The sequence below is a fragment of the Vespa velutina genome, chromosome 20, assembly GCF_912470025.1.
Source record: "Vespa velutina chromosome 20, iVesVel2.1, whole genome shotgun sequence".
Taxonomy (NCBI): Eukaryota; Metazoa; Arthropoda; class Insecta; order Hymenoptera; family Vespidae; genus Vespa; species Vespa velutina.
In genome coordinates, this window is record NC_062207.1 from 791,381 (window position 1) to 811,713 (window position 20,333).

Sequence of the window (20,333 nt, forward strand, 5' to 3'; positions counted from 1 at the left end):
TTTTACACAACTATCACACCAAGTATCCATATAAGACCAGTTTTGTCCCTCCTGTTTCCAAATGTTCTTTTTTGAAAGTAATAAAATTTCCAAGCTAACCTAAAACTACGATAGAAGTAAACCAGTAAGGAACCCAACTAATTACAACAAAGTAACCATACAACTAAATAAATGAACAACCAAAAGAACGAACAAGCAAGCAAGCAAACAAGTGAGCGAATAAGCAAGCAGCAGAAAGCAATCGCGAGATCCAACCGATAATATTTTTCTATTGTTCCAGTGTAGTAGCGGTAGTGTTAATAAACCCAACACGAATGACCAAGCTAAGATGAATGAAGAAACACAAAGTGTACGTGAATCTAAAGAAAAAAGAAGAAAGAAAGAATGAGAGAGAGAGAGAGAGAGAGAGAGAGAATGAGAATGGAGTTAAAAAACCGCAAAGATTTTTCTGCCTGGTGTACAACGACAGAGAGAAAAAAAGAATTAGAAAGAATGCGGAACATAAAGCTAAATTCCACGATAGTAAGTATGCCGCTAGCAGGAATTCAGAAATAACCGTCGTACTAATTTTCAAATGGTTGAACGTCGACGCCGCATGCATGGAAAGCAGAGTAATAACGAAAATAGTAAAAATAAAAATGGCAAAAAAATTGCATCAAAGAATAGGAATGCATTATTTTTATTTCAAACAAGGAACAATCTCACTTATTAAATAACTACGTAAGATTTCATCAAAACTATTGATCAGGAAGAAAAAAAAGAAGAAGAGAAAAGGAAAAGATAATTGACAGTAACAATGACGATGGCGGTAGCAGTGGTGGTGGCTATGGTCGAAAAAGGAGAATCATTCAGCTAGAAAAAGAAGTTATGCTATTGAAGATTAACAATGCCACGTTTTGTAACCGTAGCTACAATGGCATCTTTCACATTACTCACATTGCGGCCCATTGTACCAGCAAACAGTTGTTTCTCGTTCCATTGCGTGCACCATGAGCCAGGACAGAGAATAAAGGTGGAAAGGGTGAATGAGTCGCGAAAGGAAAGAGAGAGAGATAGGTAGATAGGTGCATTTATTTATACTTTAGGATTTTCGACCCCTAAGAGCATACGTCCACTAATACTAAGATTTTAGTCCTAAATACATTCTTCCAATATTTGTTTACACAGTGCGTTTATTGAATTATTTGATAAATTTACTTACTACTTCTAGAGACTATTACCATTTGTAGTCTAATAGTGCAAGTGTAATTCCATCCATGAGCTCCTGAAAGAAAAAATCATATATGCCGAATTTGAAGGTCGCAATAAATTCAGATGATCGTATATTATCTGGTAATGAGTTCTATGAATGCCGTGCAAGTATATGATTTATTGTACATTTCTGTTCTACGTGTTGAGTGGCTGAAGTGTTCAACTTGGTTGTTTTACCAGTCATACTTGTATCTGATCTATATGGGATGTTCTCAAATAGATAGGAGGATCTGTGTTGTCAAGACTGCGCAGTTAGGTTATTCAAAAATACTTTTTTCTATCTTCTAACTTGAATCATTTTAATTTTCGAAAAATTTGTGTAATATGTTCATATCATTCAATGTTGAATATGAATCTAATTGTTTGATTTAACCATCGTTGTAATTTCAGCTTCAGTTCTTTGATGATATCAGCAAAGACAATGCAGCAATAATTTAAGTGAAGGAGAATTTATATAGACGTAGATCTAACTCTTAGCGTGATATATCAAATTGGACATATCAAATTGCACCATTATAGTGAGTTGTCGCAAATCTATGATACATTGAGTATCATCAGTTACTTTCTGAACTGAGATCTGTGTTATATCCTACTGTATGCGACCAAATAAATTATTTTCTTCGAAAAAGTCGATAGCTTGATCATCCACAATTTTTTCGATTGGTTTGGACATTAAATTTAGGAGTGAAATCGAACGAAAATCCTCTGGCTTTGTGGCAAATTTGATTTTAGATATCAGCCTAATATACGATCGTTTCCAGTTATTTAGACAAATTCTGTTTAGTGAGTAATTATATATATGTAGTATATATAGAAAAATTACAGGTAGTGTTTTTTTCAGCATAGTGAGTGATATGAGGTCAGGACCTGTGGATTCTAATGTTTGTCTTAAAGTGTTCTTTTGCAAAAGAGAATATTCAATATCACGAAAAACCAGATTGGAGTTATTAAATTCAATCTGTTAAATTCAACTTCTTGTATCTATTGTAATGAATCCCGTAATGTTCCCATTAGAGTAAAGTATGCATTTAGAATATCTGTGTTTTTGTCCAATTTACCCTCACTTTTTGCAGATGAATTTCTCACATTTCTCGGCAGATGGATTTAGTATCAGATATGGAACTAAAACCTTCATTATAATATTTTTTTTGCGCTTGTCTAATTTGCATAGTTTCCTATATTTCTCAAAGAGTTTTGTTGATCCTGACCTAAGGACCATCTTCATTTAGTGTCATTCAAGCCCTTATGTCATCATTTAACTAAAGAGCAGGCTTATTTTTATATGCTATCGTGTGAATTGGTGCATGCTTATTATAAGTATTAATGACAGTGCTGCTTTATATATCTACCATGCAAGTGACAGAAATATAATATATTTTCTTAATAATAACAAGTTATAGAATTCAAACGTTATTGTTCTATTTCATATTAGTGTCAACAAACTAATCAATGATTTTATTATATTTTCAGTTGGAATATTTCTATAGCGCAATATAAAAATGTATTCATGACTCTATTTCTTAGAAGCATTGGAATTCAATATAATTTTCAAGAATAATGCAAAACAACTCATTATTCCTTTGTTAGAAGATGCGTACGCAGACACACGTGCAGAAATACAACGTCTGAATGCGTTGCTACTTTTCCGGGACTGGCGGAGACCCCTTTGTCTCAGGTGAAGACTGGTAGGGTGCTGAATAGCATCCGGGAAGCTTCCATTGCGGCCGAAAGTGCCAGGCTGAGATGCCGCAACCTTAAAGGGGAAATTTCTGGGGTCATGAATAATTCCCATAGGTTAATGATGGAAGGAATTAAGATCCTGAGCGAGAGGCTCGAAATCCGGGCGGACGATCCTCCGTCAGCCAAGGGAACTATTGCGCAGCTGAAGGCAGAACTGAGGGCCAAGGATCTGCGCAATAGAGAGGTGATGGGCGAAAACGTTCGCCTCAAGAGGGCGAATAAAAAAATGGAGAAATTCTGGAGAACCCACCGGCTGGGAATAGCCGATCAAAGTCTCCGGATGTAAGAGAGTCACTAAGGGTACTGACGGAGGCTGTCCGCAATATCCAACAACAGATGCAACAGCTACAGCAGCAGCAGCAGCGGCAGCAGACATCGGGTGGAGCAGCGACTGGAGCTGGTGGGCCATACAAAGGCCCCACACTCCGTGCTGAGCCCGCTGGACCCCCTGCGAAACAGGTAAGTACAGGTAAGACACTAATCGGGCAGGAGGAATTTGTCCAGGTACTTGGCCGGAAAGAGATACGAGCCCAGAGGAAGGAAACGAATGCTTTCCCCCTGACTACATCAAAAGATGGAGTTAGCAACTCTCAACCCTTGCGGGGACAGCCGTCCCCTAGGAAAAAAGGGAAAAGGAGTGGCGCGTAGCGAAGAAGAAAGGGGAAAATAAGGGAAAGAGAAGTAGCTGCTATTTCCCTATCGTGTACCGAGGAGACGACATATAGAGACGTACTTCTCCGGGCCAGTGAGAAGGTCAACCTCAAAGACTTGGGGATCGTCGGTATGTCATTTAGGAGAAACCTCACAGATGACTTTATATGGTAGATACGAGGCAAAGGGGCAAGCGAGATTAAGGAGTTCCGTCCCAGAGGTAAAGGTCACTCACCCCCTGCGTACGAGTACCATAAGGTTGGAGGGACTAGATCCGGCCGCTAACGGTACTTGGATCAGGAATGCACTCCTGGAGTTGCATCCCGGAACAAACCCCAACCTCATTAAGGTGAGAGAGATCAGGGTAGGCAGGGGTAGACTAGGCGAGACCACTGTCACGGCTCCGACGCCTATCATCCAGGCGGCCCTGAAGAGGGACAGAATAGTCTTGGGACTGACAGTAGCGAAGGTGCAAGAACTTAGACAGCGGCCCCTCAGATGCCACCGGTGCCTTGCGCGAGGACATGTCGCGGCAATGTGCCCGGCTACAAAGCCTCGGATAGATTTGTGTTAGTCTGTAGGAAACCGGGCCACTTGGCCAAAACATGTACAAACAAGACAGCGTGCCCGATTTATGTAGATGCCGACTGGAAGCCGACCAAGCATCGTGCCGGTTCTTGGGAGTGCCCGGTAATGCCTCCCAGAAAATGGGTGGACAAGGTATTCGGAAGTGAACCAAATGTTCGCGAGGAAACAATCCAGAAAGACTCGTATAAGGTCGTGGAAAAAACTGCAGTGAAGACTGTGAAAGCGACCGGGGAGAAAAGTGTGGATGAAGACATGGAGGTGAAACACGGTGAATCGTGCACCTCCGTAGATGTAGAAGAAGCGGAGGGTCTATAGACAATGTCCTCTGTTGTTCTACAGATAAACATAAACCACGCGCGCCGTGCGCAGGACTTGCTGGCACAGCGCATGAGCGAAGACAGAGTGGAGATTGCGGTCATTGCAGAGCCATAGTGGGTTCCTCCGGGGGATGAGAGATAATTCTCATCCCTAGGAGGGACTTCACTTTTCACGGTGCTTGTGGGCGAGAATGGAATACCCTGCAGCCAGGTGTGTCGGTGTCTTTTTTACGTAGCCGTTAAATGGGAGGACTCGCTGGTAGTTTCGGTACACTTTCCTTCCAGCGAGAACATTAGCATGTTTAGTAGACACTTTGACAAGCTCGAAGAGCTCTTATGAACATTCCCCGTTCTCCTAGCGCTGGTGGCTGGCGATTTTAATGCCCGGTTCAGCAGATAGGACCCGGAAGGCAACAGTAACCGCAGGGGTGAGTTGCTCTGCGTCTGGGCCAACAGAGTGAACTTGGGTCTGCTTAGCCGGGTTGGCTGTACCACGTGCGTTCGACCGCAAGGGTCGAGCGTTGTAGATCTAACTAAGGCAGCCGGCGTCCGCCTCTCTGACTGGAGGGTGGATGAGGCTGAGTCCCTGTCGGACCACCTGTATGTTAGATATAGCTACAGGCAGAGGTCCGATTTCCTCGCCTACAAGATAAAAAGCCCCCTCGTTGGAAAATTAACTCCCTGAATGAGGACTACTTGGATGCGGCCCTCATTTCAGGGGAGTAGACAGATGGAACTATGTGCGAGGAAAGTGTGGTATGGAATGTGTGGACAAGCTGGTGAAGTGGGCACAGTCTACACTGAAGCAAGCATGCGACATGGCCATGTTCCGGGTGAGGGGACAAACCCGCGGTAGTAAAAGTACTTACTGATGGTCAGACGAATTAACGAACCTTAGGGCCGTTGCGACGGCTACAGTAAGGAAACTTTCCAGAGCCAGGAAAGAAAATAATAGTGAGGAAATAGTACGGTGCCTGGACGCTCGAGTATGCAAGGTATGCAAGGAGGGCACTGGCTAGGGCTATCAAGGAAGCCAAGAAGAACTTATGGAAGGACCTGCTGGACTCCATAGAGGAGGATCCATGGGGCAGACCTTACAAGCTGGTCTTGTGAAGGCCATATGCCCCATCAGTAACAGAAACCTGGGTGGATGAGGTACTGGAGAATATCCTCTCTGAACTATTCCCAGGAGAACCGGGAACTGATGAGCCACAGGAACCTACGCTCTCAGAGGTGGTTATCTTTGCGGAGGAGGTCTTGGCATTTCTTTAATTATCAATCTAGATACTTGCCAATGTGCTATACATTGCTTATAGAATCTCTATTTACGCATATAGACAAACTACTTCACGGATATAAACATACTACATTCAATCGTGTATATAATGATCAGAAGAGGGGATACAAGCTTCTCTTCCGCCGCAAATTTCTAGTATTAAACTTTTTCATCGCGAAAAATGTCGAAAACATCATTTACTTCATCAACGAGAACAGGAGTAATTTGTGACCAATTTTAATGAAGGAGGTCTTATTTTAAAGATGAATCTACCATAAATCTTTGTCGAATTTCTGGAAAAATTTTTTATTTGTTTATAAACCATTCTTGAAAAAATACTATTTTTAACATGATTTTTTATGATAAAATAAAACTTTCTCAAAAATTCAGAAAAATTATGACCTAGATTAATTCTTCGTCTTTAAAATACGACCTCGTTCATCAAAATCGGTCAAGAATTACGCCAGTTCTCATTGATTACGTAAATCATTATAAAACCATGTTTAATGAACATTCTTAAACTAAAAAATGTATATCTATTTTATCAAAAATACTTTTTTATCAAAAGAAAAATATTTTTATACAAAATATCTATTAACAATCGTAAAAATTTGTCAGTTAGATATAAGTACAAGTCAATTAATAGTAAACGTAAATCATGTTAATATATTCGGCAAAGAAAATAGGCATTGTTACTTATAGCATATGTAAAATCATACTAGAATAGATTAACTTACAATTAAAATGTTCACTGTCAATCTAATCCTTGTCTAGTCAAAAGCAATGTGTATATTTATTTGTCAAATAGTACTTTTGAAACAAAATAAAGAGTTGAAAATTGTATATTATATGTTTTATATAATTGGTTACATTTATTGTAGATGATGGTCATACCTCAATAAACAATAAACACAGATTTATGAGTGTTTTAAATGAAATTGCCAAATTTGAATACAAACACCAGTAATTCTGAAGACAATAAATGTATTACATACATTTTATTACAAAAAACAAAATATTACTACTCTTTGTTTTTATATCACTATCATCATATATTATCATAAACAAAGTTGTTAAGTTAAGCTGTTTGGAAAATCTCACTTGCATGAAAATCATAAACAATTGCTTTTTATTGATCATCTACAAAGTAGAGTTTTGTGAGCTGGAAAGATTAGGTTTTGAACCTCAAAGTTTACATACCATATGTTCCGTTTCATATCTGTGTTCTAAAATTGTAGATCATTATTATCATTACTATAATTGTTATTTATTAAAAATAAAAACATGATAAAATGTAAATACAATACATAAGTTACAAATTTATGTTTATGAGAAAACATGAGCTTTCCCAACAGACGGATATGTCTTTGAACCAGATATCCTTTGATTCTAATATAAGTACATAAATGTTTTAAAAAATATTCCATTGCATAGAGTAATCTAATTAGTACATTTATATAAATAATTAATATTGTTTTGAAATATCATCATGAATTTCACTTGAAAATAAATAAGGTTTTTGTTACTTTGCGACTTATGCTACTGTTATGCTACTGTAGCTTCTTTTATTTTATTTCTTTCTTAAAAATGCTTATAACGAGTGTTTTATAAGTCAACAGGCATTTTTCTTTGTAAGATTTTTTTCTAAGTATCTTATGTGATTTAGAGGGCAATGAAGGATGGGTTCTTCGAAATGGAGACTAATAGCGTAACAATATGAATATTTTATGTAATACATTATACATTGATGTAAAAATATACAAAAATGAATTATTGTGGGTGTGTATGTGTGTGTGTGTGTGTGTGTGTGTGTGTATACACACAAATATATCTTTCTATTATATATGTCTATGTATACGTGTATCATATACTGTGACGTACACGTGTATCCCTCACTTATTCACAGTACTTTCTCCTAAGGGTCATATATATATTACTATTTGAAGTATCTGCTTTTAGGAACTCCTTGGATACTCGCTAAGAATGAACATAGACAAAAACATATTACCACCTTTGTTCGAGTTTGGACATTTTTAGTCAAGTATCTAGTCTTCAATAATATGTCGAAATGGGCAATAAATAAACTGTGAAAGTAGACTCTTAGGTGCGACGAGCCAAGAGTTTATCCGGCGTTTATCCTTCAAATATCAATGCAACTCTCATGAGTCCACACGGTCACCAGGATAAAGGATCACACATGAGACTGTTTAAACATTTCGAATAAATTATCTTGACACGCTCACGATCAATAAGAATATTGATTTCCCTTTCCTAACACTTTTTACTTAAACTCCTTTCTTTCCATTTTCGTTTCCTAATTCATTAATGCATTCGTGAATAGTTCGGGAGAAGTCTATAGGCAATTGCATCAAAGCATTTTTACTCAGCAGTAAAATAATCGAGTCTTATCATTATCACTGGCTATGCCTCAATCGGGGGTATCCCCAATTCTATCCCTAAATCTAAACAGCAACAACATAAGTACACGTTATTATATATAGAGCAACAATTGTATCTTATTTCAACAAATATACTGTGATAACTGTAATTCACATTATATTTATTATCTACCTAACAAGCTCCACGGGATCCTACAAAAGAATGCGCGTTCTCCCATTAATTTGCATTAATAAAGTCTGATGGTATCCTAGCCTTGTGCTGACTCTTATTCATAGCGACCAGTTAATCTATAACTCTGACGATTAGGAAGGACGGGAAAAGATTCTTTGTACAAATCAATTATTATCGCTGGTCTAATCTCTGGTAGAGACGCGTATTTAGAAAAGCTCTCGTAGTTGCTCCTCAAACGACGCAATATACACATATATAATGATACATTTCTATGTGTAAATATACATACATAGAATGATACACACACACTTACATATATATAAATAAAGAGCATACAAGTCGACTGAATAGAACATGCGCGCGTGCGTGTACGTGCGGGCATGTGTGCGACAAGTGATTTGGTGCGCATGTGCGACCAATCAGTTGGGCTCTTTGTTCTTCTCATTATTTGTTTATGCTTATTTCAGTTCTGAAGGTCCACGAGAAGTGTCGTCAGTTACTATCAGTTGTAAGGACGAAGAAGATGGTAGAAGAAAGTAGAAATAATTTCATGATGTAACCTTGAACAAAGAGCAGGTGTTTTATTTTTTGTTTCTCTTCATATATAGCAAAAATAGGTAAGTATATATGTATAAAAATACTGGTCCAAGAAAGTAGATTAGTTATTCTTTTTGGTTAGGACATTAATTTATTAAAACTTTCGTTTTGCATATTTTTTGCCATTAATTCTCTGCAACATTATATAACTTTAAAACTATATTTAACGCTCATCTGTATTTTAAAAATTTCGTTTTATTTCATCAGTAAAAAAGAAATTCTTACTTTATATATAAAACTTTTCATATGTTTAATAAGTATATGTTATTCTTAGTATATATATAATAATATAATTGAATATATATAATATTAATTGTGTATATATTATAGTATAATTATAGAAGTAATATTATAACTTGCACATTACACAATTCTGTTTATATATACGAAAAAGAAATCGATTTGTAGAGGATGAAGTTAAAAAAAAGAATCACAGTAAAAAAATTAAATGTCGAACAAATGCATTGTATATAATGAAAGTTTTGTGTAAGTCTTTATTTTTTTAGATTATTCTTTTATAGAGACACCGTTATTCATTAGTATATTATTAGTTCTTCACGAAAAGAATCACTTTCTTTCAGAAATCGATTAAACATTTCTGATGACACCGAATTCTAATATTTTATTTTAATTATATAATATTTTAACTATATTATACAATTTAACTATACTATACTATTATAACTATATTATTAAACCCTTATAGATAAAAATGAATAGATAGAGATATTGTTTCTTGAGAATATTTACATGAGATATTCAGATTTATTACATAGATAATTTTACTTATTATTCGATTTATTATTTGCTTTTATATTAGTATAAAATGTTTAAAATGTGGTGCTCCATAGATAGGTCTTCGTCATTCTTGTTGCCGGCATCGCTGAGACTAGTTGGAATCCGTATGTGATGACGAAGTTTTATCATCTCGTAATTACAGGTAATTAATATTTTTTTTTCTAAGTTACTTATTCGTCCAATATACATAATCGATCACCAAACATGGGATTTCTACGACATAGTGTTTGCAAGTCAAGAAAATATTGCGTTTCTGAAATGTTGGCGAAAATAAAATTACCGTTTACATGTTTTCATCGCCGTGCTATTGCGTCTTATTTTTCTCGAATTTCTGACCTTTATTTTTGTGGTATGTTTGTTTTTCTTGTTTTAAGATAATTTAGTCCGTGTCCTTTTCAAAAAGTCGAATAAAAATAAACAAAACATTCGCTTGCTAGGCACGTGATAGATGCGATGGACAATAGCCATTGGCTGTTAAACTACTATTGATAGTCAACTGTAAAATTTAGGATTGAAAATGGGTTTTTATTAGCTAGTTTCAATTTCTCGGGTTTACTAGACGGATGACGGATTACTGGCAGATTGTTGAAGAAGGGTCTGAAAGTTGTAAATACGATTCTGTTCTGATCACGCATGTTTATTTCTACTGATGACTCGTTGAACGGAATATAACAATTTATCAATTATTAATCTTGATTGATCGTATTATGTGCTATATTCGATTTTTATCTAAATCGTATATATTCGTGTACATACATATACGTACTTAATATATCGTACATATAATATATATACAAGTGTGTATATTCCTGATAAATACTAACATGAATACTAATACTATATATATGCATACATATATTACACGTACGCGTTGTGTATATAGCTCGTCATGGATAAATATATGTATGTTCATACATTTATTACAGATACGCACATGTACGTATGTAGAATTCTCAAAATTAAGACATTTCTTTGTCATATCAGCGAACGAGTGACCTGTTTCGTTCGGAATTGTTATTGTCAAGCGCATGATATAATACATAAGACAGCGAATGCTATCTTATTTATAATATAAATTAAGGATAAATATATGTAAATAGGTCGGAAGAAAATGGTAGGATTTGAAAGACAAGAAAGGACATTTTGTAAGAGCTTATGTTGTTGTCAAAAGAATAGCATATTACCGTTTATAAGTTATAATACATACTACGTATATTGGGTACTATATGTTATATGTAACATACATACATATTTTGTATATGTACAATAATACATAAAATTCTATGAATCTACGAAGTTGGAAACCCAGTGAAGGTCGTGTATTATATTTTGCTGTTTTTCTTATGTAGCCGAGGTAAGCTAAGTGTGCTGTTAATAAAAAAGGTCAAGTATGTTTTGATGTATGAGAGTATGTTAAATATGAATAATTCTTCTATTACGTCCTAGGAAATGATATCAGTAATCGTTCTCGGAAATTTGTTTTCGTGTACGAACTTATGAGAGATTTATAGCAGGGATGGGTATAGATGATCTCTCTTTCTCAGAATGATACGATACCTACTCGTAATAACATTCTCGGCTATTCTTCTGTTGGGTAAATATTTGCTGGTTAATTATTCCAGTGAAAATTTGACTACATTTTATTTTAGAATAATTAAAAATTATCATAATTATTAATAATTATGCTATATATTTTTATTATAAAATAATTAGCATCGTGAATATTATTAATATTTTTTAGACAATACTGTGATTCGTAGATGATGTTATTTTTTAATTCATTTTATTATCGTTATAATGCTCTTGTTTATTTCATTATTACTTTTTATTAGTAAGAATTCAAATATATTTTTATTTTTTGACTATATACTTTTAACGATTTTTTTGTACTGTACAATGATACTAATATTGTTTTTTTTTTCAGATTATGATTGCAGTTGTTCCAGCCATAGATGAATCGATCTTTGTTTCGATAAAGTAAAAAAGTAATTGTGAAGTAAATTTGTTGTTAATGTTTTTTATTTAATTTAAATTTGTTTGCGTTTTATGATGTTAAAAAACTTAGAAATATGTGTGTATAAATAATTTGGGTCCAAAGCAGTCATAGAGTCAATATTTGTTCGTATAAAATTTTCTTTTTTTTTTTCTCTGCAATCAGATATACTGTAGATACTTATATATAAAACAAGTAATAGATATTCACGAATTAAACTCATTGTTTGCCTCTTAATTATTAAATAATTATTGCGCATTTGAGTCAGTGCATCATGGAAGATGGTCAAGGACCTATTACACTTCTGTAGAAGAATATTGGTAAATAAATGTTTAAATTTAATAGCCAATACAAATCTTTTTTATTACGATAAATTTAATAAAAATTGTGTTTAATCCTTTTTCAGATTTGCATTGTCATTAAGTCAATGTATTACAAATTCAATCTAATTCATTTTCCATCTACGTCGATTTATTTCATTTTGGACCTATTATGGAACAGCTTACATAAATTTCGAGCTACAACTGGGCGAGTGTTTTGAAGGTATCGTGGATCTTCTTAAGCAGTGAGTGAACAAATTTAAGTCCCTCCTCTATATATTATGTCGAGTATGAAAGATTTGACTTGACATGAGTTACTGGTTGTAATTTTTTGTATTAATTGTTGACGAATAGCCATTAATAATTAACTTTTTGCATTTACCCTTGAATGGTATAGTTTTAGTTGTTTTTTTATTGAGCATAGTCTAGTTTCATTAGCTTAGGATAGTATTTTCTTGTTTTATTAATGAGTCATTTAATTAATACGAGTCATGCAACAACTCTTTGCAGTGTGATTTAAATGCGATTGGTTGTCATAATTGGTGACGAAGGCACTCACACGTTGGCTTCTGCAGCATTTTGACTATGCATGTTTGAACGTGTGCCAATTATGTGGATGTTAACGAAATTAATTATTATAAAAACCATAAAATCTGATTAATTTGAATAAATATGTTTTTGCACATGCATTTAAACGTTATAATATAATCAAACATATCATAATCTCTTCTTTAGATGCAATAATCGAGAACAATTCATCCAGTAAAATGAAATAATTTTTAGCCCAGAAATACTAGTAACATTTTATTTCAATTTGTGAAGAAACGCTTATTTTTAATTTCTATCATTTAAAAAAAATTAATAATCGTATGATATCTTTGCAGCATGGTACATCTAACACAATTTGGCATCTTTTGTATTTCCATGTTGTTTCAATGCATTTGTTATATTTTTCACTAATTTTATAAGCTCTTATTTATTTTTTGATATTGATAAATTGTTTTTTATCTTCTTGTTTTTTTTATATTCTTTGAAAAATGAGTCCAATGTTGCATTTATAGTTTTTGTGATGTTTATTGCTATTCGATAAGTTATTCTGAATTGTTTTTCGTAATCCACTAATTGTGCAGTTTTTAATAATAATTCTATAATATTTATTCTATATTCAATATAACTTTGTTTTTTTTTCTTAATTTATTGTTTCGTATAGTATATATCTATTAAAAAGTGCCTTGTCGAATGTATATAAGAAAAATTTTCTATATATTTTTATATATTATATATCATAATACGAAAAGAAATTAGCAATTAATTCCAATCATGCTTTTATTATATTTAGTGACATATTTTGGTTTCAAAATACGATTGAATTGGGTTTATTCTTGCCTACAATCAGTTATTTCTGCAGTTTTGTACTTTGTAGAAATGGCATAAACGTTTCATTTATTTTCTCGATTCAGTTATATTTTCCCGTTTTTAATTTTGTACCGATAAAATCTCGGTATATTGGTTTTATTAAAACGCATAGTTCCATGAGTTTTATTTTTAATTATTGTTAAAAACATTTAGGCGACGTATATTATTTTTCAACATATAAAATAATTTATTGAAAATAGCAATAATTTGACGCTGATTCATTTCATTTATAAATTATTATGCCATATCTTTGTAGGTTGGATTATATTGTTTATATGGAATAAGTCTCTTAAATTGCGTTAATGATTTATTAATGGCGACATCCATGTATATACATTTTTGAATTTATGAATAAACAAATTTATTATAACTTTTATTTTATGTACAGTCTGTATTGTCAACTGTATCATTATTTATTAAATGCAAAAATCTATTAATTTGTACAAATCTTATGAATGCTAAAATCTTTCCGAATATTGAATATTTTGTAATGACTCTTTCAGAGCAGTCATTTGAATTTTTATTTTTACTTTTTTTTTTATCTTAATTATTATTATACATAATATAATTTTATTTCATCACAATTTACAGGAACTTCAGTCGGGGTACAATTTTGCTTATTTTGCTTAAAATCAAAAATGAAAAATTAATTTTTATCTTCTATCTATCGATATATTGCACTAAAGCATTTCAAACATAAATGTAGCTGATCAATACAATCTGGGATTTACATATCTTTTTGTCTGAATTTTAGCACTCTTTGTTCTAAAACTTGCCAAATTTTTTTGCTAACATTGTAAAATTTTCGCACCGTGTATTCTAGTCCTACCTTCTTTAACATTTCATGGTTTACTCTTCTTCGGATAGATATATTTGATGGCCCTAGTATTTCTACATCACGGCACTATGTGAGATGCATTGACAGTTCTATTCTAAAGTCAGAGATATTTATTTTTCCTTTTTCGTTTTCAGTTTATATATTTGTAGCTGATGTATTTAATAATAATTCGATAACAAATTTCATATACCGCATGACGGTTTTTCTGTGTGGTGTAGAATATCCTATCATCTGATCGGTCAAATCTACAGCACATTTTCCTATATTGGAATCCAAAACTACTGTTAGTTTTTCACGTGTGTAATTATTTTTGCATACAGTTACTGTTTCCGCCAAATGTTTTGTGGAAATTATTAAAATATCTCGTCTGTCTTTCCATTTAAGAACCATAATCCCTTTCCTATTTTGCATTGCAATCAACTTGTTTTGTTTTAATTTTTTTAGTTTAACTTCTACGGATATTCTTTTTCGGTTTTTTCTTATAGTTTCTACCAGATGAGTGTTACAAGGAATTAATTTTTCAACTAAATTGGTATTGGTATACCAATTGTCTGCATAAATTGTGTGGCCTTTATAGGATATATTGTTACACATGCTCATTACAAGACTTGTTAGTGTTAAACATGGTGCGTTTGATTTTTTTCCAGAATATATTTGAAATTGGTATGTATATCCTGGACTATAAAATAATTTAAATAGTTTAATATTATTTGAGAATTATGCAATTCTCTTCAGTGGTACTGATATAAAAATTAACTTATATGCGAAGAATGACCGTTCCAAATCATGATATAATTGATGCATACTTAAATTTACTCCAACATTCTGGTACTTCCTTCGGCCCGACAACGAAAATATTATTCAAAATTTTTGAGACTTCTTGCTTCCTTTTTGATTTTTTGGCCACAATTACCAGATATATTGCACAGACCATTAATATAATTTAAATATATTTCTGTTGAATTGGTTGGCGGTAAATTTATTGTTTCTAACTTTTTCATGTTGGTAAAAAGCTAAAATAAGTGACATATTCGTTTGGAAGCGAATGCTCTATATATTTTGCAAGAAAATTTTTCCGTGTATGATTATTTAAATAACTTCACGGTATATTACAAGCAATTATTACTTGCATTAAATCTTTATAAAATTCATTGTTCCTTAATTTGATGGTTAGTGCTCACTTTTTATTTCACATGGATTATCGTTCTTCAACATTTCTTTTATGTTTAAATATATTTATATGTTGCACTAACTATGTTTTTCTTTCACATTTAACACTTTTACTATAGATTACATAATAAATACTTTTTTTATTATTTTCATGAATAAATTTCCATTAATAATATTCTATATATATTAGTTCTTATTATATTATATTATATTATATTTATATTAGTTTTTATTTCAGGTCCTGAAATAGGATATGAATATATAAGTGGAATCTCATTTGATATAATCTTTATATTGCTTCTTATCATTATCAGTTTATAATCTTAGAATTGAACTGATTAATTCAAACATCATATTTTCATTTCCGCTATCATGTTAGTGCTTGGACTAACTTACATATGCATTACTTCGTTAAAATAAATTATATCACCTCCACATTAAGATCAAGTGTTTTGGTTTTCTCATTCTTTACTGCACCTTGCACATCTTTTCTTAACTTAGCACACCTTTGTCCGCTTTATTCCATGTCTGCTTTTTTTAATATCCCTCTTTTTCTTAATTATTCCTTTTAATCACTTATTGCTTCTTACGTCCCTTTAGCACTGAAAACTTCTGCTACTTGTAACTCCATTCTATTCACCATTTCGCACTCATTCACCCAGTATTCAATAGAATCTTTTTCTTTACTACAGAACTTTCAGCATTTCTCTTCTTCAGCTCCCCACAATTTATTGGCTTCTTCCAACGAACTGCATTTTGCTTTTACAATTATTGGATAATCCTCATTGTCATCTATTTCTTCTTCATTAATTTCTTTATATCTTTGAATGTATTTTGGTTTCTTAATAACATTTTACTACATCAAGCTTTTGACTTTTCTTAAATATTCTAAAACATTTACTAAGTTTACGCAATTTTCAATAGTATTAAATTAATCTGATTTCACCAATCAAATTTGAGACGTCAACTGAATTTTTAATTAAATATCCAAATCTCGCTTTGCTTGGGAATAGTTGTTTGTCGATTGTAATATTTTGTCCTGGTACGTAACAATTCTGGCTATTTTCAATGAATGAATAACAAACATTTGAAATCAATGCAAATTTATCTGTTTGCATTCGTACACTCCGTTCATTTCTTTTATCGAAGCGGATAAATTTTAAAATATCCATAATCTCTTTTCTACTCATAGTTTTCGAAAAAAACGCTGGTCCCCACTTTTTAGACCATAAATAAGATAATTTCAAATTCTTAGCTTCATAAGCACCACGTGCATATAAAATTACAAGAAAAGCGTAAAACTTTTCTTGAGATAGATCCCATTTTTCACCAAGAACTCTAAAAGCTTCTAGTTTTGTGCATGTTCTAATATAATCCATCATTTGTCGATTAATTATAAAAAAAAAGCACTACTTACATTATGCCCTTCATTATGCTTCGTTTTGCATATGCTGTGGGTCCAATTACTGCTTTGAAAATGCTATTTATTGATCTCCTTCCTGGAGTGGATCTAGCTTTTATTTTTGTCCAGATAGTTCCATCAGGAGCAATTTCAGTTTGTTGACGGTCATTCTCATCCGAAGATGACGACAATCTCAAAAGTCTTCTTGATCTACGTACATTCAGGATGTTCTCTTCTTCACTATTGCTGTCTGAGGAAACACACACTTCTTCTTGATCCTCTGAAATATCTTTTGGTGCAATCTCAGGGTCAAAATCACCTTGGTCGATATCCGAAAAGTTTTCTCTTATATTTGTTATGTTTTCTAAAATTTTAGGTATTTTCGGACGTCTCGGTATTTCTAGGGTAAAGTTTCTGGATAAAATTTCTAAATATATTATATTACTTATATTATATACTTATTATAATAAAAATATTCACAATTTACTTACATTTCAAGCTATGATAACTATAAATTGAAAGAAATATATTCAGCACAATTGTCCACAATATTAAAAGTATTTCAACCGTGTACAACTGCCAATAAAAAAATGACTGAATACTGTATTGAGTGTAGGTATTTCAACTGTATACAACAATTACCAATAAGAAAATAAAAAAGTATCACAAAACATTACAAAATTCCGAGAATTAGGGAAAACCCAGTGATTTCAAAGCAGTAATTTTGCCGGGAATTTCCATTGGTTGGCGCCAATCATTTTGACCGGTCAGTATATCACATATATATCAGAAAAATTGAAGTGAACGATCAAAATAATTTATAATATATGTTAAATACATGAATTTAGTAAAAGTCATAACATTATTATAAAATATTAAATAAAATTTCAAGACAAAATCTTGTGAACAATTAATATAATTGGTCATTTTGATCGGTCGGTAGTTCTAGTGTTAAAGATGCTCTATCACGAAAATCACCTATAAGTTGTTCTAACAAAAGCACAATTTGTGTGTAATTGGAAGTTCCTTGTGCCATTCCTCCACTTGCCTTATTTTTCCTTCGGTCAGTATACATTTAATTAAGTATATTACTTCGGCTACGGAAATGGCCATATATCCAGGTTTCTTCATTATCGTATAGGCTTTTTCATCTGGTGCGATGGATAATAGTGAAAGTGCAATTTTCAAGACTTGTTCCAGGGTGCACTTTTGTCTCGTGATGTCTATATATAGAGTGGTTAGTTGCGTTTTGATGTCTCGTTCTACGAAGATGAATTTAGAATTTACATATGCGAACATGTCTAGATTTCCACAGAGGTCTTGTTTTACTCTTGAAAATTCTACCAAGAAATGTTTTTAGTATGAATATCTTTGGTTGCTCTGTGCGTGACAGAATATACCTGCCCAATGAGAAATCATTAGTGCGTGTGAGCGTAATGGTGACATCTTGCGTCGTAAATATGTACAGTGTCGGACCCTTACTGTACTCGGCGGGTATCAGTTTTACCGCTGGCCCCTCATACAGTACGTCATAATTATTAAATCCGCAACTATTTGTAGATAATGTGGACCAATAGCTTTTACTACCGTCCGCATCGAGATAGCACTCATCGTTTAGTGCGTAGATAGTTCCTGAATTAAGATGTGTTCGTACGTTTCTTCTTTATTGCTTGTTTCATTTTCGTTGACTGTTGACGTTTCGTTATCATTTCTGTCTTTGTCTCGAGTTACATTGGTCATGTCGTATGTAGTGAAGGTTTTCTGAATCGTTTCGTTTCGCGTTACCGAAGAGTCAATGCTTTGTTTTTCGTGGGACTCTTTAAAAGTAAATCGTTTATTTCTTGGTTCATAAAGATCTTCGTCACTCGTGCTGGCCCCTGCTATCGGAAGGACTTGTTTATATGAATCTATGTGGTTTTGATATAAGGCATCGGCGTTTGCGTTTCTTTTCCTTGCTTCGTAAATAACATTATAATCGTACTTTGCTAGTTTAAGTTGCCATTGGATCAATCTTGAAGTTGGATCTTTTATCGAGTTCAGCCAGACCAAAGGTTTATGGTCGGTGACCAAACTGAATTGATTATCGTATAAATACGGTCGAAAATGATTGACTGCGTATATTATGGAGAGTAATTCCTTCTCTAATGTTAAATAATTTTGCTCGGCCTGATTTAATAAACGCGATGTGTAAACGATGGGCAGATTTTGCCCGATTTCTCCCTGACTCGAAATTCCGCCTATGGCAAATTTTGAAGCGTCTGTAGTTACTAGGAATAGTTTGGAAAAGTCAGGATATTGAAGGAGAGGTTCCTTACATAAGAGGTCCCTTAGGTGACTAAAGGTCGTGACTCTCTTCCTATTTAAATGGGACGTCTTTCTTTAACAGATTCGTCAGAGATCGGCTAATAACGGAAAAAGTTAGGAATAAAACGTCTGTAATATCCTGCTAGCCGTAAGAATTGTTTAATATTCTTTGCTGTTCGGGGGGTCGGAAACTCCTTTACTGCAATGATTTTTCCCGGATCAGGTTTCACTCCTGAGGCGCTTATTATGTGTCCCAGATAAGCGACTTCTTTTTGAAGAAAGTTGCACTTATCTGGATGTAACTTGAGTCCTGTCTCTCTTAACCTATTTGAGAGTTTTTTAAATTTATTGACGTGTTCGTTGAAGGAGCTCGAATATATAACTATATCGTCCAAATAAACAAACAGTTCGCTTGCCTGTAATCCAAAGAGAACGGAATTCATCAGTCTTTGAGACGTTCGCGGTGCGTTTTTTAAATGAAAGGGCATGCGAATAAATTCGTAGTGCCCGTATGGGGTTGAAAATGCTGTTTTCTGTGCGTCGTCTTTATTCATTTCAATTTGATGAAAACCCGAAGCTAAGTCATAAGTGCTGATCTATTTAGCGCTACCCAGCTGATTTAGAATTTCGGTTATATTGGATAGATGATAACGGTCCTTAATTGTTTTTTCGTTAACCATGTGGTAGTCAATGACAAGCCTCCACCTTTTGTTTCCGTTCGATTCTGCCTTTTTTGATACGATCCATAAAGGAGAATTATAGAGTGACACTGATGGTCGTATCACCTCATTCTTTATTAGCTCGTTTATTTGTTTGTTAATTTCTTCTTTGTGGATCGGCGGGAATCGATATTGTCGCACGGATATCGGTGTTGTGTCTAGCATGTTTAACAGATCGCGTATGTGTTAATTTATTGCCTAGTAAGTGGAATAGGTCTAAAGCGTTTTTAATCATTTCTTTAGCTACTCCTTTTTCTTCTTTTTATAACGTTTCTAAATTTATGTACTCTAGTATTTGTCTGAAATAATTTTCATCTATTTTAGAGATCGTTCTACAAGGTCGTTCAAAGTGAGAAAGTTTTGTACGTAGAAAAGAGGGATC

At 33.4% G+C, this 20,333-nt stretch overlaps 1 protein-coding gene and 2 long non-coding RNA genes across 3 annotated transcripts in view; 2 read left to right on the forward strand and 1 right to left on the reverse strand.

Moving 5' to 3' along the window:
- The window catches only part of LOC124956149, a 35,511-nt gene extending 27,379 nt beyond the window's left edge, over positions 1-8,132 (forward strand). Inside the window, exons 3-4 of the long non-coding RNA XR_007103125.1 lie at positions 2,839-3,744; positions 3,817-8,132. This is a non-coding gene — a long non-coding RNA (uncharacterized LOC124956149). The remainder of the gene's footprint in view (positions 1-2,838; positions 3,745-3,816) is intronic.
- Positions 8,133-8,875: 743 nt separating this feature from the next.
- Positions 8,876-13,066, forward strand: LOC124956147. Its single transcript, XR_007103123.1, has 6 exons — positions 8,876-9,011; positions 9,843-9,931; positions 10,716-11,143; positions 11,236-11,383; positions 11,714-12,102; positions 12,189-13,066. It is a non-coding gene; the product is annotated as an uncharacterized LOC124956147 (long non-coding RNA).
- A 1,356-nt stretch (positions 13,067-14,422) lies between these two features.
- Positions 14,423-15,357, reverse strand: LOC124956179. Its single transcript, XM_047511652.1, has 3 exons — positions 15,270-15,357; positions 14,547-14,907; positions 14,423-14,450 (listed from the first exon to the last, which is right to left on the reverse strand). Exons 1-3 carry the CDS (start codon positions 15,355-15,357, stop codon positions 14,423-14,425), a joined length of 477 nt encoding a protein of 158 aa, XP_047367608.1.
- Between the last annotated feature and the right edge of the window lie 4,976 nt (positions 15,358-20,333).

Coding starts and splice junctions, on each gene's coding strand:
- LOC124956179 (XM_047511652.1), bottom strand. CDS start 15,357: ATGAAAAAGTTAGAAACAATAAATTTACCGCCAACCAATTCAACAGAA. Junction 14,908..15,269: donor TGGTCTGTGCAATATATCTG/GTAATTGTGGCC, acceptor CAATTTATGCAG/ACAATTGGTATACCAATACC. Junction 14,451..14,546: donor CACAGAAAAACCGTCATGCG/GTATATGAAATT, acceptor CTCTGACTTTAG/AATAGAACTGTCAATGCATC.